Source organism: Gigantopelta aegis, unplaced genomic scaffold, assembly GCF_016097555.1.
Source record: "Gigantopelta aegis isolate Gae_Host unplaced genomic scaffold, Gae_host_genome ctg1224_pilon_pilon:::debris, whole genome shotgun sequence".
Classification (NCBI taxonomy): domain Eukaryota; kingdom Metazoa; phylum Mollusca; class Gastropoda; order Neomphalida; family Peltospiridae; genus Gigantopelta; species Gigantopelta aegis.
The window spans coordinates 65,012-88,759 of NW_024532761.1; the positions used below are offsets into that span (position 1 = coordinate 65,012).

The following is a 23,748-nucleotide window of genomic DNA, read 5'->3' on the forward strand; positions in this document are numbered from 1 at the left end:
AATCGTCCATTTAATGAAAGGGATTCTCACTGCACTCTAGAATAGTCGCACAATCGTCTCGAGACACGACAAGATCGTTTTAAAAGAATCGTCTTCGAATCTCGCTTCTCTGATGAGCCGATGCATATAAAGTAAATAAAAGGGGAATTCCCTTGTAAAGTCGCACCCATAAGCAATCACGTGACCATGCGAAAATTTAAAATAGTTGTTCTAAACGCAATGTCTGTACATTAATTTAAATTAAGTGAAAAAATAACAGCATAATACAGTATAATGTGTATGTGATGAAATGTTTTTTATAATATTTATCGACCCCCATCATAACCAGGAAACAACTCCAGCAAAGCAGATTGCAATGACTGATTGACATTCAAAGAATAATCCTTTCCAAGTTGATGTCGACAGTTGGGACAAGTATATACATCCGCTTTGAACGAGCGTTGTAGACATGACTGTCAATGGGAAAGAATTTGAATTATTTAAAATACACAAGTATGAACAGCATTAACAAAATTCTATTAATGCATATAATTGGCATTGTGTAACGTATGCTTATTTATAACTACTCTTATTAACTACTCTTATTAACTACACATAACTTATTAACTACCCATACATTATGGCCAAAATAATGCGTATAGTAAATTATAAATACGTGAATTGATGGATGGATGGACTACACATTGATGTACCTTGCATATGTTATGACCACATGGAGTAGATACTGGTTTGAAGACAACTTCTTGACATACTATACATGAAAATGCTTCTTGTATCTTCTCTAACAGTCCAGCCTTTATAACAATAAATACAATATCACTATTAAATCTATAGTGGAACCTCTATTGAATACAACCTCTATATTGAGGACAATTGTTCTAGTCCCAGACTAATACTTTAGTGTATTATACAACCTCTATATTGAGGACACTTGTTCTAGTCCCAGACTAATACTTTAGTGTATTATACAACCTCTATATTGAGGACACTTGTTCTAGTCCCATACTAATACTTTAGTGTATTATACAACCTCTATATTGAGGACACTTATTCTAGTCCCAGACTAATACTTTAGTGTATTATACAACCTCTATATTGAGGACACTTGTTCTAGTCCCAGACTAATACTTTAGTGTATTATACAACCTCTATATTGAGGACACTTCCATACTAATACTTTAGTGTATTATACAACCTCTATATTGAGGACACTTATTTTAGTCCCATACTAATACTTTAGTGTATTATACAATCTCTATATTGAGGACACTTGTTCTAGTCTCATACTAATACTTTAATGTATTATACAACCTCTATATTGAGGACACTAGTTCTAGTTCCATACTAATACTTTAGTGTATTATACAACCTAATGTTGAAAATCTCATTCAAGATATACATTGCTGATAAGGTCAAAAATAACAAATATAGTGTCATTGGCTTCACACCTAAGAGCAGCCAAGCCACCCTCACATAAGGTAGTAACAGTCTATAGCTAATCACTAAGTGTATTATCACATAAACTACATTAAGAAACCCAACATAGTTATAATGTACCGGTATAAGAAATTATATTACTTCTAAAGGGGCTTTTCACAAGGGCTGTGTTTACAATAATCTATTTAATTATTAATATTAAACACTTTATATATTTTCAATTTGAGTCAATAGTAATACACAATGTGAATAGTTTGTATAATAATTAGTATTTATAAAAGATGTGATTAAGTAATTAGTTATTAATAACAAGTATTTAATATTCATAACTCATAATAACAAGAATGTGTTTATTAAAGATTATATGCTCAATAGTCTAATAACATTATCTGCTAGAACAGGTGTCCTCAATATAGAGGTTGTATAATACACTAAAGTATTAGTCTGGGACTAGAACAAGTGTCCTCAATATAGAGGTTGTATAATACACTAAAGTATTAGTATGGGACTAGAACAAGTCTCCTCAATATAGAAGTTGTATAATACACTAAAGTATTAGTATGGGACTAGAACAAGTGTCCTCAATATAGAGGTTGTATAATACACTAAAGTATTAGTATGGGACTAGAACAAGTGTCCTCAATATAGAGGTTGTATAATACACTAAAGTATTAGTATGGGACTAGAACAAGTGTAGAGGTTATACAATACACTAAAGTATTAGTATGGGACTAGAACAAGTGTAGAGGTTATACAATACACTAAAGTATTAGTATGGGACTAGAACAGGTGTTCTTGATATGGAATATGTCACAATACAGGGAGAGGCTTTACTATGGCTACTATGTAAACCTTTTGTCGTGTGTAGCCTGTACAACTTAGCGGGTATTTCCATACTTGGTTACTATTAGTATAATAGGTGTATATCAACCACACTTGATGTCATTACAATGTTTAGTAACCTCTGTCATCTGTTGACTACCTTAACTTAAACATATTTGACAGCTGTTTTTAGAAGTCAGTATTACCACACAGATTCGTTTTCCATGAGTCCCTTTCGTTTTTAGTTGTTCATGGGTTTTTCTTAATGTAACCGTGGTATTACTGTAAATAATAACAATGCTTGCTTGTTATTATTCTTAGAATTTTTGTTGTGCCCATAAAAACTACCTGGTCTAATGTTGTTACCCTTTGTTTTAATATGATGTGTTTGGTAGTAATTGTTTAGTTACAATTAGGCCCCACCCACTAATAATTAAACTGAAACTGCTGTAGCTTTTATGTTACAGTGAATGATTATATTGTAAACTTTAGGATATTATAATATTTAATAAAGTAGACATGATTTTATAGTTTAAAGCTTTCTTGTGACAGAAATAATAGGTACTCATGTTAATATTGTGTGTGTGTGTATGTGTTTAATTTAATGTATTATACAACCTCTATATTGAGGAGACTTGTTCTAGTCCCATACTAATACTTTAGTGTATTATACAACCTCTATATTGAGGACACTTGTTCTAGTCCCATACTAATACTTTAGTGTATTATACAACCTCTATATTGAGGACACTTGTTCTAGTCCCATACTAATACTTTAGTGTATTATACAACCTCTATATTGAGGACACTTGTTCTAGTCCCATACTAATACTTTAGTGTATTATACAACCTCTATATTGAGGACACTTGTTCTAGTCCCATACTAATACTTTAGTGTATTATACAACCTCTATATTGAGGACACTTGTTCTAGTCCCATACTAATACTTTAGTGTATTATACAACCTCTATATTGAGGACACTTGTTCTAGTCCCATACTAATACTTTAGTGTATTATACAACCTCTATATTGAGGACACTTGTTCTAGTCCCATACTAATACTTTAGTGTATTATACAACCTCTATATTGAGGACACTTGTTCTAGTGCCATACTAATACTTTAGTGTATTATACAATACAATATATTATATATATTGAGAACACCTCTATATTTGAATAGCATTCAGTTTTCACTTAACAATACATTGTTTTTATATACATTCAAATAATTTTGTAAAATACATACACAAAATGAACTAACAACAAAAATACCTTTGCTATAAAAAGGTATGTTATTTAGATCAACTTACAGAGCCTGTTGATTCAGCATATTCCATGAGCTCTTGCCATATTTTAGTATTAACACTATCAGATTTTATAAGATCCTTTTGTACATGAGTTAATTCATAACGAGGTTGTTTAATTTTATTACTATTAGAGGGGCTGTGGTCTCCTACACAATAATATACACATACATACATGTTAATTTTAGATCGTGTTACTCACCTTCACTCTTTCTCTTCTTTCCTTTCTTTTTGGTGTTTCTTTATCTTCTTCTGACAATCGTTCTTGTGAAGTAGTACTGTTAGCTTTTTGTGTCTCTAAATAGCCATCTGGATACTGAAAGAGAGAGAGAGCTATCCAGACACTCACAAACATTTTATGTACTCACTTGCATTGTCAATCCAAGTTTCTTTGACAACTTCTTTCCTTCAGAAGTCCACGGAGCAGGAGACTAAAACAACAAAAATAAAAAATACATAAACATGTAGTCATGTACATTTTTTTATTATAATCAATTACATAAGTTATTACAATGTATCTATGTATCTCCACTACACTATAGTAATCTGATTGGTCGTTAAGCCATAGCATGGTAGGTACAATATAAGTTATTACAATGTATCTATGTATCTCCACTACACTATAGTAATCTGATTGGTCGATTAAGCCATAGCATGGTAGGTACAATATAAGTTATTACAATGTATCTACCTATCTCCACTACACTATAGTAATCTGATTGGTCGATTAAGCCATAGCATGGTAGGTACAATATAAGTTATTACAATGTATCTACCTATCTCCACTACACTATAGTAATCTGATTGGTCAATTAAGACATAGCATGGTAGGTACAATATAAGTTATTACAATGTATCTACCTATCTCCACTACACTATAGTAATCTGATTGGTCAATTAAGACATAGCATGGTAGGTACAATATAAGTTATTACAATGTATCTACCTATCTCCACTACACTATAGTAATCTGATTGGTCAATTAAGCCATAGCATGGTAGGTACAATATAAGTTATTACAATGTATCTACCTATCTCCACTACACTATAGTAATCTGATTGGTCAATTAAGCCATAGCATGGTAGGTACAATATAAGTTATTACAATGTATCTATGTGACGTTGTTGCATTGGTTCACACAACTGTATTGACAACACTCCTCTTCAAAGCATACATCACAAGTGATCAAACATTCTAAAAGTAAAACATGTTTTGGTAATTATTCCAAACTTTAAGGTGTATGTATTTGTATGTAAGAGTTCTGTTACATGTACATGTATATGTAAGATGTCAATATTTGACGGGGATACAGAGCACTTAATAACATCATATCAATGTTTATATTTGAAAGGTTGCCGAGTTATTATCAAATTTTAGTATGAAGACAAGGCAGATAAAGTTATTTTCTTATGAATGACACTTTGAACAAAAAACACATCCTTTATATTAAGGACACTTGTTCTAGTTCCATACTAATACTTTAGTGTATTATACAACCTCTATATTGAGGACACTTGTTCTAGTCTCATACTAATACTTTAGTGTATTATACAACCTCTATATTGAGGACACTTGTTCTAGTCCCATACTAATACTTTAGTGTATTATACAACCTCTATATTGTTGTTCTAGTCCCATACTAATACTTTAGTATATTATACAACCTCTATATTGAGGACACTGTCCCACAGTGTCTCTCTTCATTACACATACACAGTAGTAATGGTACATTAAGTATAAAAAACTAGTACTCACTGGATCATCTCGTTTCAATAAATACTTCCACACTAATAAATTATCTTCATTTCTTTGAGGCCAATATTTAACAACCTAGAATATAAAAGAACAACTTTGACATCAAACAACAGTATTATTATTGTATATTATAAACATATTTATACCAATATATATAATATATTGAAGATTATATTATAGTTTACTAGATCAAATGAAGTTCTCTTATAATATAATTACATAATTTTATTGTATAAAAATATCTTCATTTAATATTACATAGTATATATACATTACATCATAATGATGTCAACCCTTTATATGTATGAAATGTCACATAACATCAATGACATCCACAGTCATAACCCTATACATGTCACATAACATGTTTTATACAATAAAGAGAATGACATTTTGTCATGTCACATGACATCATTACCTTATATATTCCATCATATCTGTTGCCTTCTTTGGGACAATAGCGAGAAGTTTTGCGTCCTTTGTGATTACGAATCTAATATTAAAAAATGATGTAAAGCATTGTTTTAACATAAACTCTTTATAATAGTCATTTGAAAACTGTCCTTATAAATAAAGATATCCTCAATATAAATGTTTTGTAATATATTAAAGTATTAGTATGGGACTATAACAGTGTGTCCTTTATGAGAGGGTTGTGGTAAGTATGTCTAAATTTAATGTGCTCATCACTTACCACTCTAACTGGTTTTCCTTTACGCCAATCTTTAGCTTGAGCACCATCTTTATCGTCAATAGAAGTGTTGCAGTTCTTAGCTAGTGCTCTAGACAAAACAAGTGGGCTCAACTAAAGTATATATATATATATATATATATATATATATATATATATATGTACATGTAGTTAGGTGTGTACCTGTATATGTAGTTAGGTATATATATGTACATGTAGTTAGTTATATATGTACATGTAGTTAGGGCAAGCACTTGAGTGCTTTTGCTTATAAGCATATTTTTGGAAGTGCTTTGAGGTGTGTTTTGAGACACTCAAGCACTTGTGTTTATACTTGTACTTAAGCACTTGATCCATAAGTGCTTTTAAGCAGCTTATAAGCACTTTTAAAGCATAAAGACTGGCAGTTCTTTGTACACTTTACATATTCAATTAAAATCATATCATTTTGTGTAGTAAACTACATAAAAAGCATTCTTGTATATAATGCGGGACTAAATTGAGTAAATGTAAAGTGTTTAGTTCCAAAAGGTGCCAACTTGAAGATCCTACATTTTACACATTAATGTTGGTATGGTATAATTTTTGTCATAAAGTAGTCATGTTTGTGCTTTAAGCTTGAAGTAATACTTAGACACTTTTTAATATAGAATTATGTGTTTGTACTTAAATCATTTTAAGTCATTACCCCATATATGGTAGTTAGGTATATACCTGTACATGTAGTTAGTTATATATGTACATGTAGTTAGTTATATATGTACATGTAGTTAGTTATATATGTACATGTAGTTAGGTATATATATGTACATGTAGTTAGTTATATATATGTACATGTAGTTAGGTATATACCTGTACATAGTTAGGTATATATATGTACATGTAGTTAGTTATATATGTACATGTAGTTAGGTATATACCTGTACATAGTTAGGTATATATATGTACATGTAGTTAGTTATATATGTACATGTAGTTAGGTATATATATATATATATACACATATATATACTAGAAGCCATTAATTACAATATCAACAGTTACTTAAACAAATTCACTTTTAGAACTAAAACTAGAAGTAACACTTTGTAAAAAAACAATTCATAAAAATAGTAACACATAATAACTATTAATAAATTCACTTTTAGAACTAAAACTAGAACTAACACTTTGTAAAAAACTATTCACAATAACTATTAATAAATATACATGTACATGTATATTTATATGTTACCTGTTCATTGCAGTTAGTTTCTGATCCATAGACTGTTTTGCCGTCCTCTTGTTACCCGATAAGTCACGCCCACCACTTCCACTATAAACAAACTCCTCACCATTATCCTAAAATATATAATACATTACATGTATACATGTAATGTATTATATGATGTAATAATTACATCATAACAATGACCTCATCATCTTCGTAGCCACCTGATAACACTATTGAGTAAGCTCCTTCGTTCTCTCTTCCATGAATCCCAGCAACATGTGGTCGATGAATACCGGACTCACTAACCTAAAAAATAGTAACACATAATGACATCCATGGCTATTTACAGCAACAACTCCAATATTTTTTAATGTTAATTCTGTCTGTAAACTGTGCTATTTTTAGCTACAGTACTTATTTACATAATGATCTATACTATTTATAGTAACGCTTACTGTACTCTAAATTTCCATAATGTACCCACATGAACTCCAGGGATAGGTCCAAAATGATTTGAGGGAACTATTGTACAAACTTTAGTTCGTCCAACACAGGCCATACCCTAAATTATATAAGTATTAATTATATTATAAATATAATTAAATTTTGATCTTTTAATTTTTTTTTACATTAAATTTTACTTTCATTGTTCAATTTTGAATTTTAAGACACTTACAATCTACACTCAATAATTGTATTCTGATAGTTCCATAGCAAACAATATTAACAATAAGTGAAATATGGTCATAAAGGTATAAAAATATTATATTAAAAATTTAATATAAACACGAGCGAACTTTACATTATTAGCATTCCATAACAATGTACCCATGTAATTGATTAACAATATAATGAGATTATTATCACTGTTGTCATTGTTACTATTGTTATAACGAGATCATTACCATTGTTATCATTGTTATAGCATTGGTCACTTACTTTGCCCCAGTCACGTCCATTTCCTGTTTCATTTCTTTTAGATACCATATTAGCTTTCTTTTTGGTAAGTCTCATTTTTCACCAGCTCCAATAACTTCAGAAGTATCGGTTTTACATTCCGAACAATACCTACCACCATAATATTATAAATAGAAAGGTTTCATTTCAAATTTATTACTTTTAAACCATCCATTCATCTATCCATCCATCTATTCATCCATTTACACACTATCCATTCATCTATCCATCCATCCATTCATCCATCTACACACTATCCATTCATCTATCCATCCATCCATTCATCCATCTACACACTATCCATTCATCTATCCATCTATATATATATATCTATTTATTTCACCATTCATCAGATTCTGGTATAGATTCCAAAGGCGGGTCGAGACACCACAAATGAAAGGCGTTATCACATTCATCACACAATAATTGTTTATCAGGTTGATCTTTACCACCACCACACACTGAACAAGCACAATGTTTACAACGACGAGAAACAATGTCCTTTAAAAGATATATATATGTAATGAACTGATATATGAATGGATATATGGATGGATATATGGATGAATAGGATAATTGTCAACGGATACATATATTGGTCTCATAAAATCAGTCACTTTGCAATAATCACAGTCTGGTTTCTTTGTTCTTTCCACACCCTCTCCAGTGGATTCATCACCAGACTCTTTCTTCTCGATACGAAATATTTCATCCACAAACTTGATCTGACACTCTTGGGAGGCCTCACAATCAGAAGAACTAACAGAGAAGTAATGACAGTTATTATATGAACTGAACACATTATGAGAAACATAGTAATATACAATATAATACAAGTTTATGTAAATACAGTTCAGTTCATATAAAGGACACTTTAATACAGACATCATGATTTCTATACAAGTATTCAGTACACATATCCTCATGCTCTACATTGAGGCCACTATTATACTAAGGACACTATGTCCATTATGACGATAAAATATATGTACAACATGCACATAATCCATTTAGACTTACCCTAGTAATAACTTGCAATATATTTTTTTTATTGTCATCAATCTAAAATAAAATAAAAGTAAAAATTAAGAATATTAACACTATATCCTTAACAATTATATAACTATCTACTTTACTGAACAGTTATATAATATCCCAGGAAGATGGTAACAGTATAAACAGACAAATTGTGAGCTCCATAGTGAAAATAAACAGATCTATTATCATTACAATAGCTCAACCTTTAAACTTAAAAATCTTAAACACCAGGTGTTTTTTTTTATACATATATCTCTTTTAAAACACACCGACAAGACTCACTTTACGAGTGATTGTACCGTCATACCAATATCCTCGTAGCCGTGGGTGATCAGGATTAAATTGACCATTACTGTCTGTCCAATAGCTAGTTGGTCCCATTGCATACGATAACGAGCACGTGGGCGAAGACCCACATGTGATAACATAACAGGATCATCATCTTCATAGCTACAAAAGAATAAACGTCAATGTAATTATTATGATAATATGTACAGGAATCCTCTCTATAGTGGATAATATCAGATCTAGATTAGTGCTGAAGTATCCTCAATATAGAGGTTGTATAATACACTAAAGTATTAGTATGGGACTAGAACAAGTTTCCTGAATATAGAGGTTATATAATACACTAAAGTATTAGTATGGGACTAGAACTAGTGTCCTCAATATAGAGGTTGTATAATACACTAAAGTATTAGTATGGGACTAGAACTAGTGTCCTCAATATAGAGGTTGTATAATACACTAAAGTATTAGTATGGGACTAGAAACTAGTGTCCTCAATATAGAGGTTGTATAATACACTAAAGTATTAGTATGGAACTAGAACAAGTGTAGGGTCATTCTTAATTCAGTGTCCTTTATAGAAGGTATTAATTCCTGTCCATATACTTACTCATCATATTTCACATGATATTTGAAGTCATCTCCACTACTAGAAGACTCACTGTCCTTAGTAACTCTAACAACCTGAGCTTCAAACCAAGCCCCCATTCGTAAATCCTTGGCATCCACTTTTTCCCCAATCTATGAATTAAAGAATACAATTTACTACTGCCCCTATTATTAAAGTTCAATTATAAATGTAGATATTGTAACTACCTTGTATAGTCCAGTGTCTTCAATGAGTTCTTGGGAAAACCCACTACAGACAGGCTTATCCTATGTGTCATGAAATAACTGAGTTGACATGAACACCATTATACAAGAAGCTTCCATTAATAGTGGTACTTAAAGTTAAAACATTAGTTATTCTAACAGTTTAATAATGTTTCTATTATATATAGAATATGCTTGCATTGAAAGAGTCTTCCCTCTTGTAATATAGTCCCACAAAACAAGTATCAATATATGTAGCTTTGAAATATATGTACATCTACATACAATAGATAACATGTACATGTACATGTTATCTATTGTATGTAGATGTTGTAGATAACAAGTACATATACATTGATAAACCACATTATCATACCAGTCTCATAGACATACCGTTTCCATGGTTTCCTCTATACTACCATTAGAAGTAGGTGTGGTCACAGACTCTCCATTAACTGTCTTGACACATCCATTAACTTCAGTGTGTCCATTAACTTCAGTATGTCCATTGGTTTCAGTATGTCCATTGGTTTCAGTATGTCCATTGGCTTCAGTGTGTCCATTGGATAAGGCAAGTCCTTTTATTCCATTTTGTTCTGAGTGTCCATTTTGTTCTGATAAAAAACTTTTGGTCTGACAAAAATTTGGGATGATGTCATTAAGTCCGACATCATAATCAAAAAGAGATGTCCATCTGCCAACTACAATGAAACCAAACAACAAAAAAAAGATTAAAAATAAGACAATGAACATCACTTTAATTATACGAAAATTACTATATTCAATGAATTCTTATTAATATTTAATAATGAAAAGCTTAAGATTAATTATCCTAATCCAACGCTCTTCTCTAAGTCACATGACATCATAGTGACATCATATAAACAGGCGGGATTTAGTCTATTCATTGTTGCTAGGATTGTTTTGGAACATCCATTAATTAATTTAAGTGGGGTGGAGCCTATTAATAAAAACGCCTATTGTTCTAATTAAACGTTTTTAAAGCATTGTAATTTCGTAATTTAAAGATCTCTTCACAGACGTTTTATACATGTATTTTATAATGTGAATGTCATGTGATATGGCGCCAATAGTACTTTAAATATAACGTGAATAGAACCACAAAAAGGCCGAAGTCACATGACAGAAATTCACCAACCACATGACCCAACAGCAGCTTACAACATTATTAATTAATATTGAAAATGAACAATTATTTTTTCTTTTACGCGTTGTATAATTAAACGTTCACCTGCTTTCCTCTGTAAAAAAACAGTCTTTGCTGAGAAGGTTCTGCTTCAAATAACTCCACAAGTTTTTCCCTTAAATCTTCAATTTTCGTCAGCTTGCTTAACCCATCCACACGGACGCATTTACGACCATCCATACTTCGAACTTGTATCCACATATTGCAGGTTTACGCGGTGAAAAAGGTACTTGTTGACCCTCCAAGATCAAAGGAACCGCTCCTATATCTCAAGAGACTGTTGCCCCTTCTTTAAAAAAGTTTTGTCACCACTAGTACCACCCGACAGACTGCGGCAATTACCCGCTAATTATTTAGCACGCATGCGCATTAGAATTTCAATAAGAAATCATGAAATAAATATAATTATTATTAGTGAATTATTATTTAACATAATAATAAAACTGACATGGCTATTAATAACTGAGCAAAATAATAAGTCATCATAACTAAAATACGACGTTTAAAAATCCAATGAGAAAATACAGCTGACACAACAATCATTAAATCGGAAATAAAAAATAAAATCCCGCCAATAAGAGCTAACAGAGACTGCACATTAGATACCACAGCATGCTGCAACAGTGCACTCCACAACATCATAGAAATCAATGAGACATACATAACTATTAATACCACCATTCTAATAGTTAAGTATTTATTAAATAAATTAGATATAGGGTCACGCAGAACCAAGAACAATCCAAAAGAAACTCCGCCTACCAATAATAATAAAACTATAATTTGTGGCCATGTACTGTTTGGTAAACCACGAGCTCCGAATATAACAGTATACATAACTTGAGCACAACCGAAGGAGACCACACCCACTGGAAAGACTACAGGTAATACTAGAAAAGCATCACCAATTACTGATGCTATCAAGGCAACAAGAGTGAGATAGAAAAACCAATCTATAAAAAGAGAGAGAGAGAGAGCAGCAGACAGACAGAGATGTACAATTAAATAGCTAACCAAACTAGAAAATAATATAATAAACAATTAATGATTTAGTGGTCTAGGTGTTCCCAATGGGCATGTCTAACTGCTTGCTAAGACAACCCAAATGGTCAATACATACATTTGCATTGGTTTAACAACAAACAATACTACAAAAAAAAACATTGAAAAATTATTGCTAAATTTTAAAGGACACCAGATATTATACTGATGTGCTATAAACAAATCTTTTACGAAAAATGGATATTTCTTAGAATATAACAATAAATGTCATCTGTTACTAACATTACTATTTTCAATATATATATTCCAGTATAATGCCTTTAAAAGTGTTTTTCCATCCATATATCTATCTCCTTTTAAAAGTACAATCAAATAAAATTAAACTTACCATTAATCTTAAGTCCATTATCATTGCCTGTCACATAACACATACCTACTTTCAACATCCATTGCAAAACATACCATAGTATCAAGACTACTAATGGTAGACATTTTAAATATCAATTTTATAGCCCTCCTCTCATGGTTGACACCCAGCCATAAATATACTGCACATAACACTATGTATAATATTATGAATAGAAATGTAGATATCATTCCCAGGATGAGAGTGAAGGCAGGAGAGTTGATAAATGAAGAGGATGTCCCTGCAGCGGAATGGCCTGATTGATCTTTAAATTGCTCTTGTCTAGGTGAAATATAGCACAAATGGATGAATGGATTAATGAATAAAAAGAAATAATATATAATTAAAAAACAATAAAAAGATGACAATTACCTTTTTTGGTTTTTAACCTCAACAAATACCCACAACAAACATTAGTATACAACTAAGTCTCATAATACAAACAAAAAACTAACATAATAGTTACTTCTTGTACAAAATACACACTTTGAACAGATCAGACTCTTCCTGATATTAACAGTGAAATAGAATATGAATGGATTCAAATGCAAATTAATAAAAAGAGAAGCATTTAAATGTTAAAACAATTATATTTCATTACCTTGTATTATAAATTGCCCAGAACATATGTAGGAACTGTTTCAGAACATTCAGTATACATCAGCATTATAGCTCAACTCCTCCTCTGTTGTACCATGTTGATTAGTAGGCGGAGCTAATACACATGGTGTATGAACCTACCTAATGTCATAAAAAAAATTTCAAGTGATTTCGTTATCTATCATTATTGATAATTTTTTAAAGAAGACCATGGACTATATAGTCAATGGTCTTTTTTTAAAATGGCAAATTGGGTGAATTCATCAAATCACTTGAAATTTTTATAAATTTTAGAGTTATAGGTCCTTGTTAAGTGACGTTAATATCACTGCTCTTAAATGTTGTATTTATGTTTAAAAGTTTTTTTTTTGTTTTACTAGTACAAGTATAACTTATCAATGAATTTCTTTTATTTTTTTACAGATTTTAACAAACATTTCTGAGCACAACCAATTGTTCTACTTAACAAAGACTTATATATATATATATAGAGATAATTTCATGAGAAATTTCAAGTTATTTCATTTCCTATCATTTTTGACTATTTTTAAAAGAAAGCCATGGACTATAAGTCCATGGCTTTGGTGAAGACATGATCAAATCACTTGAAATTTTTTAATAAAGTTAGAGTTATATTATATATATAAGTTATATATAATTATAATATAACTCTAACTTTATTAAAAAAATTCAAGTGATTTGATGTCTTCACTAAAACCATGGCTTTCTTTGAAAAATGGTCATAAGTGAAATCACGAAATTTGTAACCATTAATAATTTTATTTATTAATATTAATTTTTATTATTTATAAATATTAATATTATTCATCTCACCGCACCTTCTTTATTAGCCACACCCCTAAAATACAAAATTTACCAGCCACACCTTCCAAATGACCTAGAAACATTCCAATCTGTGTGGGACGTCCTCTCGGATCAAGGAGATCAGCCAAGTGTTCATTTGTCATCGGGTGACACCTCCAATATACCATTGATCTATATCTACCGAGAAAGCTCCGAAACACTTTGCTTTATAGAGCTGTCTTTCTATCCTAGCTCTTCACAAGTAAGTTTTGTTTAGCTGTAGTCTATTTTTATACAGTTGATTTTTAATGTTGTGCTTGTTTAGTGTGTGTTGTGGGTGTACAGCCTTAAATGTGTAACACCCTTTTCATCTTCCATTAAGTACATGTATTGTTGATTACTCACTACTTTACATGGACAAATTGAATAAAGTAGTCATGTGGCAAAGATAGATGTCCCTAAGGTATCACACAAATATTTACTTGCTATAAGTACAATGTTAGCCCTGTCCTGATCAAAATGACCTAAAATTGTGAAGCTCTAACTCTCAGTAAAGGACACAGTCTAATTCAGGGCACTTGTTCTAGTCCCATACTAATACTTTAGTGTATTATACAACCTCTATATTAAAGAGAATTGTTCTAGTCCCATACTAATACTTTAGTGTATTTATATTCCTCACTATTAAAATTGAAGACATCTTCCAAGTTGTCCACTATAGAGAGGACCACACTCTGGAATGATGTTCATGCATTCCAAACACTATAGTATACTAATTTAGGTCACATGTTACATCAACTAAATACAACAGCTTATTTTTTCATTATTGTGCAACTTTCAACAAAAGAGTACACTTATAAAATATTCACATATCTATAGCATATAAATGACATTTTGTATGAATTCAGTTTTACCTAGATTCAGCCTTATATCCACACAGCCATATCTCTGACTGTCAGACCACAACATTAATAAATAATCTTGGCTTCTATATCAGCTTTACATCAACTGAGCATCCTGTATATTTCTTATTAAGCACTTGTGTACTATTACATTTATATAGAATATTGGCACTTTTCCACTGCCCCAATGCTGAAAATTGACACACTACAGATGTACACGCTGATGCTCTTAATTTAGCTTTAATGATTGAGGAAATGTTTTATGTTAACATTTCTGAATTTTTGATAAAGTTTAATGTATACAGCTTTGTTAATAGTTTTAGAAGGACAGCATTGTGATATATACATACTTAAAACAATAAATATTTCTGAGATATTTCAGCGTGACCTTCTCTGAGTAGACATACTACAAAATATACACAAGATGGTCATCAAGTATACTACATTATATTGCATTGATATATTGCTTATGACATTCATTCTAGTCTGCATTGTAATAATTCTGGACAGTCTCAGTTATCTGTATTGTAAGCATCATCCATTTATGGTTACAATATTATAATATGGCTTCTGTAAATTGGGTGGATTCAGGATAGGATCACTCTTACTTATTTAAAAGAAATATTGAAAGTTCTTGATAGTGGATTTTGGAAACTGTCCTTGGTATAGAGGTGTACAGGTTGTATAATATACTAAGTATTCGTATGGGACTAGAACAAGTGTCCTCAATATAGAGGTTGTATAATACACTAAGTATTTGTATGGGACTAGAACAAGTGTCCTAAATATAGAGGTTATATAATACACTAAAGTATTAGTATGGGACTAGAACAAGTGTCCTCAATATAGAGGTTGTATAATACACTAAAGTATTAGTATGGACTAGAACAAGTGTCCTCAATATAGAGGTTGTATAATACACTAAAGTATTAGTATGGGACTAGAACAAGTGTCCTCAATATAGAGTTGTATAATACACTAAAGTATTAGTATGGGACTAGAACAAGTGTCCTCAATATAGTGTCAAGCTTACACACTTGTTTCGATACTAACACAAGTGTAATATTCATTGACCAAAATACTTTTAAAGTCCATAGACAAAATATGAGTTATATAAGCATTCAAATCATTATATATTAACTATAATATTTCATAATATAAATACTGTCTAAAATGTAGAAAAACTTTCAAAAAGACAATGATATATGACACTTTGATTATTTGTTTTGTTTTTAGAACTGACAGTAAATTATTAAAATATATTCAATAATAATAACTGGTGGGATATTATATCAGATTATTAAGTCATGAATTAAATTGGATCAAATCATCTTTAACACATGATTACTGTATCAAAACACTAGTATTAATACTGTAACTAGTATCCATACTAATACTTTAGTATATTATACAACCTCTATATTGAGGAGACTTGTTCTAGTCCCATACTAATACTTTAGTGTATTATACAACCTCTATATTGAGGACACTTGTTCTAGTCCCATACTAATACTTTAGTGTATTATACAACCTCTATATTGAGGACACTTGTTCTAGTCCCATACTAATACTTTAGTGTGTTATACAACCTCTATATTGAGGACACTTGTTCTAGTCCCATACTAATACTTTAGTATATTATACAACCTCTATACTGAGGACACTTGTTCTAGTCTCATACTAATATTTTGTGTATTATATAACCTCTATATTAAGGACACTTGTTCTAGTCTCATACTAATACTTTAGTGTATTATACAACCTCTATATTGAGGACACTTGTTCTAGTCTCATACTAATACTTTAGTGTATTATACAACCTCTATATTGAGGACACTTGTTCTAGTCCCATACTAATACTTTAGTGTATTATTAAAACTCTATATTGTGGACACTTGTTCTAGTCCCATACTAATACTTTAGTATATTATACAACCTCTATATTGAGGACACTTGTTCTAGTCCATACTAATACTTTAGTGTATTATACAACCTCTATCTATATTGAGGACACTTGTTCTAGTCTCATACTAATACTTTAGTGTATTATGCAACCTCTATATTGTGGACACTTGTTCTAGTCTCATACTAATACTTTAGTGTATTATACAACCTCTATATTGTAGACACTTGTTCTAGTCCCATACTAATACTTTAGTGTATTGTACAACCTCTATATTGAGGACACTTGTTCTAGTCCCATACTAATACTTTAGTGTATTATACAACCTCTATCTATATTGAGGACACTTGTTCTAGTCTCATACTAATACTTTAGTGTATTAATGCAACCTCTATATTGTGGACACTTGTTCTAGTCTCATACTAATACTTTAGTGTATTATACAACCTCTATATTGTAGACACTTGTTCTAGTCCCATACTAATACTTGATTTACTTCATATAATATTCATTAACTTTATTAATATCATTTAACTATTCTTATGTGCTAACTTGTTAATATGAACTAATAGCTGTGAGTTAATGACATGTTTTAAGATGTTGTCTGTATCCAATATTTGAATGATTGATGTGGTTTATAATATAAACTAATTTATAGACTCCTAATGTATGAAAGCATCTCTCTCTCTCTCTCTCTCTCTCACTCTCATAGTCATGGGGTGTTGTGGCAGTAAATCAGATACCAAAGAGAGCACTGCTGCTGCAGATGCTGTTCTAGGTACTACGAGTGGCTTCGATACCAGATATCATCCACAACCACAGGTATATAGTTATTTAGTATTCAAATGATACTAAAAACATTGCAAACTAAGATTATGTTCTATTATTTGTTAGTTATATTTGGCTATTTGGCTGTGTCTACCTAGTTTTGTTTGTTTTACACTGTTTCCTCCTTATCTTTTCTTCCCAATATATTAAAAATATCAATTTCTACTATATCATATCAGTTATATGTAATAAGACTAACTACATGTACATGTACATGTAATACAATACGTACATATACATGTAATACCATTGTACATGTACATGTATATAATACATGTACATGTACATATTGTAATACATGTACATGTACATGTAATACGATAATACCATTGTACATGTCATGTAATACCGTAATGCCATATGTAATACCCGTATACATATGTACATGTACATATATCATAATACCATTGTACATGTAATAATAGCACTATATATAGAGTAGTAATTTGTTAGAATATTGTATATAACTTAATTATAATTTCATTTCAATCTAATAGTTTAATAATATATCAGTGTTCTATGCTAAACATTTACATTTTCTGTGTCATACCAAAGATACATTATTATGTCTAACTAACTAGATAAAGAATTTAAATGTGTACTCTTTTTACACTTTTGTTGACATAATATTAAAATGTTTTGTCTGCCAGTTTTATTCTCACATTACTCTTACAAAATGAGGGTGTGGTTCATTGTCACACCCCTTTTATAAATTACTTGATCTCTAACCTTAACCATCTCTTCTTTCCTATAGTCAGGAGGTGTAGCTATCCCTGCCTCTTATAATGGAAGAGGAGACCCACTTTTTATTCAAGGATCTCCTCCCCCTTCTGTTTCTCCACCCCAACAGGAACCCAGAGGTCCAACATATGTTGGTCGCTTCAAATACGTAGCCAGAACTGCTGAAGACCTCTCTTTTGAAAAAGGGGAACGTCTCCTGATCATTGGTGGAACTGAAGGAGATTGGTGGATGGCAAGGTCTTTGGTGACATCAAGAGAAGGTTATATTCCACGTAATTATGTGGCTTTAGTTGAGAGCTATGAAGCTGAAGAGTAAGTGATGTCACATGGGTGTCACATGACTTGGAAATAATGTGTTATGTGATTTCATATCATGATAGTCACTATAGATTGTTAGTTTTGTACATAATTTGATAAATAGCGTAGAATAAACTGATAAGATAGTAAGTTTATATCCATAATCAGCTTTAGACCAGTGAACACCACTAATTACTACAGTAGCCTAAGGTAGTTACAGTCAGTAAAAACTAGAATAGTACATTATTGGGATGTTACTCTAACATACCTCCTAATAGCCTATTAACATTTTATCCATATTTCTAATCAATGATTCATTCACTCCCACTACTTTTACTCACATAAACTATTAAAGATGATATGTAAGCACAGACTGTGTGTGTGTGTGGTGTGTGTGTGTGTGTGTGTGTGTGTGTGTGTGTGTGTGTGTGTGTGTGTGTGTGTGTGTGTGTGTGTGTGTGTGTGTGTGTGTGTGTGTGTGTGTGTGTGTGTGTGTGTGTGTGTGTGTGTGTTGATATCAGGTAGTGAATGACTGTGTAGGGTATGTCAGTTTGTATGACAACATCACATAATTACATGTAAATGTATCAGATTTCATAGATATAGTATATACTACATGTACATGTACATATATTGACATATTTTGTAGGATTATAAATAATTTCATATTAAAGTATACATATCTTGAATTCACTAGACTAGAGCTTATTAATGGTAGCTATCCTTAGGTCACTGTGGTAAGTACTGATGTTTACTAGTCTAGAGCTTACTAATGTTAGATATCCTAGGTCACTGTGGATAAGTACTGATGTTCACTAGTCTAGAGTTTACTAATGGTAGCTATCCTAGATCATTGTGCTAAGTACTGGTGTTCACTAGTCTAGAGTTTACTAATGGTATCTATCCTAGATCATTGTGCTAAGTACTGATGTTATTAGTCTGGAGGTTACTAAATTTATATATCTTTTACATTTGTAGTTGGTACTTTGGTGACATAGCTCGAGCAGAAGCAGAAAAACTTCTTATGTCAACTGGTAACATACCAGGTACATTCCTAATCAGAGTGAGTTCCTCTCAGAAAGATGCGCTCTCTCTTTCTCTACGTGATGTGGACGGCATCAAACACTATCGCATACGAAAGATGGATGATGGAGGATTTTTTATTACTACACGAGCTGTCTTCAATTCATTACAGGTACTTAAATAACGTACATTATATATATATGTATATATATATATGTATGTGTATATATATATATATATATATATATATATATATATATGTATGTATGTATGTATGTGATGTATGTATGTATGTATGTGTGTATATATATATATATATATATATATATATATATATATATATATATATATATATATATATATATATATATATATATATATATGTCTGTATGTATATATGTATATATATATATTTTATATTATATATCATTATTATTACATTGTATAATGTAACTTGACATAGAATGTCTTACTAAGAATAATATTTAGGATATTCATTGTCTCAGTTTAATGTAGAGGTTAACTCTAATATTAACAATTTTTGTGATCTCTATTGACAGCCAATTAATTAATTAATTAATTAATTAAACAGGAAAATGGATGATAGTGGCTTTACTGTAGAGGTGACGTTATGTACTCTCTCTCTCCTCCTCTCTCTCTCCAGTGATATGTACACAACAGTTTTGAGTTAATGTGTTATTTTGTCTAAAAAACAAACTTGTACTGTTCACTTTCAAAATGATAACTTGTTGTCTTGTTGATTCTAAATTCGTTATACTTTTAAAATATCAAGTGTGAATTTTCATTTTATCTTTTTGGTTTGGTAAAGAATTCAACCTTGTACATGTAGTATGTGGTGTGTGGTTTATTAATGATTACATAGTAATTTGTTCCTTGACCATCTGGTGACCACTGATTTTGTTATTTACATTAACTATTGACATAAAATAATGGTAGTTACTCATTCATGTAATTCTCTCTCTCTGTCTCTCTCTCTTCTCTCTTCATCTCTGTCTCTCTCTCTTTCTCTCTCTCTCTCTCTCTCTCATCTCTCTCTCTCTCTCTCTCTCTCTCTCTCTTCTCTCTCTCTTTCTCTCTTCTCTCTCTCTCTCTCTCTTTCTCTCTCTCTCTCTCTCTTTCTCTCTCTCTCTCTCTCTCTCTCTCTCTCTCTCTCTCTCTCTCTCTCTCTCTCTCTCTCTTCTCTCTCTCTCTCTCTCTCTCTCTCTCTCTTCCTCTCTCTCTTTCTCTCTCTTTCTCTCTCTTTTCTCTCTCTCTCTCTCTCTCTCTCTCTCTCTCTCTCTCTATCAGGATATGGTTAGACACTACATACAAGATTGTGATGGTCTTGCTCAACGTCTCTCAATCCTTGCCCTCGTATCAGTCAGCCTCTACATAGGACTCTCCTATAAAGATGAATGGGAAATTGATAGAAAAACTTTAGAATTTCAGAGAAAAATTGGGTCAAGGTAATTTTGGCGAAGTATGGTCAGGACTCTGGAATGGTACTACTCCTGTGGCTATTAAAACACTTAAACCAGTATATTGAAATAAGACACAATGTTACTGTCTATTAAGCCAATGTATCAATCCATTTAGTAAACACATTTGTCCATTTAGCAAAACACATTTGTCCATTTAGTAAACACATTTGCCATTTGTCCATTTAGTAAAAATTTGTCCATTTAGTAACACATTTGTCCATTTAGCAAAACACATTTGTCCATTTAGTAAACGCATTTGTCCATTAGTAAACACATTGTCCATTAGCAAACACATTTGTTCCATTTAGTAAATGCATTTGTCCATTTAGTAAACGCATTTGTCCATTTAGCAGTATTTATTCAGTCAGTATTGTAGTAGTTGCCAAAATTAATGCTGTTAATAAGTAATAAAAACTGTTTTGATAAACTTTGTCTTTCTCCATACTGAACTTAATTCTTTTATAGTAAGTGTTATGTATAATAAACTATAGTTGGTCCAGTGATCTAGCTACTTAGCTGTCACTGAAGTTAACACAAGACTGAGTAGGAGAATTTATATGATGGGAGACTGAAAAGATATGGTTCAAATTAAAGTATATCAAATAAAAAGAAAGAGTTGTGTTGTACAACTTAGAAAACACTCATCCTCTACTGTTATCTAACATGTAGAGTGTTTTCATCTTCACAAGAGATCATTCTAATGTCATTCTGTAGGAACAATGGAGGTTGATGATTTTTCAAAGAGGCACAAGTGATGAAGAAGATTCATCATCCTAACTTGTTACAGTTGTACGCTGTCTGTACTGTGGAAGAACCAATCTTGATTATTACAGAGCTGGTCAAACATGGCAGTTTGTTAGAGTACATGAGAACAGGAGTGGGTAGAGACCTTGCGTTACCACAAATGATTGATATGATCGCGCAAATAGCTTGTGGTAAGTAGCGATATTTATGATCATTGATTTGTTTTATATTATAATATTTAGGATGTAATGTATTTAATATACACATTCATTCCTCCCAGGTATGTCCTATTTGGAAGAGCACTCATATATTCATCGTGATCTTGCTGCTAGAAATATTTTAGTCGGAGAAGGCAAATTCATGTAAAGTAGCAGATTTCGGTTTTGGCTAGAGTTATTAAAGAAGATATCTACAGTCCTAAAGAGGGTACTAAGTTTCCTATAAAAATGGGACAGCACCTGAAGCTGCTCTTTATAATCGTTTACTATAAAAAATCTGATGTGTGGTCTTTTGGGTGTGTTAATATCTGAGGTTGTCACTAAAGGAGCTATGCCTTATCCTGGAATGAATAATAGACAGGTAAGAAATGATTGAATGGATGGATGAATGAACAGACAGACAGACAGACAAATTAATGGATGGATGCACAGACAGACAAATTAATGGATGGATGCACAGACAGATAGACAGACAGACAAATTAATGGGATGGATGCACAGACAGATAGACAGACAGACAAATTAATGGATGGATGCACAGACAGATAGACAGACAGACAAATTAATGGATGGATGATGAATGAACAGACAGGCAGACAGAACAAAAATGGATGGATGCACAGACAGACAAATTAATGGATGGATGCACAGGACAGACATAAGGATAGACAGACAGACAAATAAATGGATGGATGCACAGACAGACAGGACAGACAAACAAAATTAATGGATGGATGCACAGACAGACAGACAGACAAACAAATTAATGGATGGATGCACAGATAGGCACATAAATGGCAATGAGAATAAATGGATGGATGAACCAAATGAACAAAAAGATGAAAAAATTAAGAAAAAATTAATAAATAAATTATCACTTCTTTCTACATGTTTATAGGTTCTAGAAGCTGTTGAAGCAGGTTATCGTATGCCTAAACCAGACAAATGCCCTGATCCTCTATACAATATAATGATAGAATGTTGGAACCGAGATCCAGAGGATAGACCCACATTGAGTCTCTGAAATATAGAATCGATGATTACTATGTTTCTGCTGCTGAGGGATCTTACCAACAAAAACGTACAATAGACGAAATATTCTGATAAAAATATCAAAGACTTTAAACCTTTTATTACAATGATGATGTTATAAACATATTACTAGAATGTATGTATGTTAGTATAATTAATTGCTGTTTTATCAAATATAATGAAGTGTGTACGTGTTATTGTTATCATGTTTTAATTCATTGTTATTTAATGAATTTAC

The 23,748-nt window shown here is 31.5% G+C and overlaps 1 protein-coding gene and 1 pseudogene across 1 annotated transcript; one reads left to right on the plus strand and one right to left on the minus strand.

The window, feature by feature from the left end:
- Window positions 1–305: 305 nt before the first annotated feature.
- LOC121391027 (E3 ubiquitin-protein ligase UHRF1-like) lies at window positions 306–11,730 on the minus strand. Its single transcript, XM_041522794.1, is given in 22 exon segments — window positions 306–452; window positions 693–794; window positions 3,573–3,715; window positions 3,765–3,882; window positions 3,935–3,997; window positions 5,323–5,397; window positions 5,741–5,815; window positions 6,017–6,104; window positions 7,248–7,354; window positions 7,428–7,527; window positions 7,676–7,788; window positions 8,166–8,239; window positions 8,242–8,294; window positions 8,527–8,684; window positions 8,801–8,942; window positions 9,204–9,229; window positions 9,504–9,562; window positions 9,565–9,671; window positions 10,120–10,250; window positions 10,716–11,011; window positions 11,014–11,023; window positions 11,575–11,730. Coding segments are annotated over 22 exon segments (2,343 nt in total).
- Window positions 11,731–17,860: 6,130 nt separating this feature from the next.
- On the plus strand, window positions 17,861–23,502 carry LOC121391028 (annotated as a pseudogene).
- The last annotated feature ends 246 nt before the right edge of the window (window positions 23,503–23,748 follow it).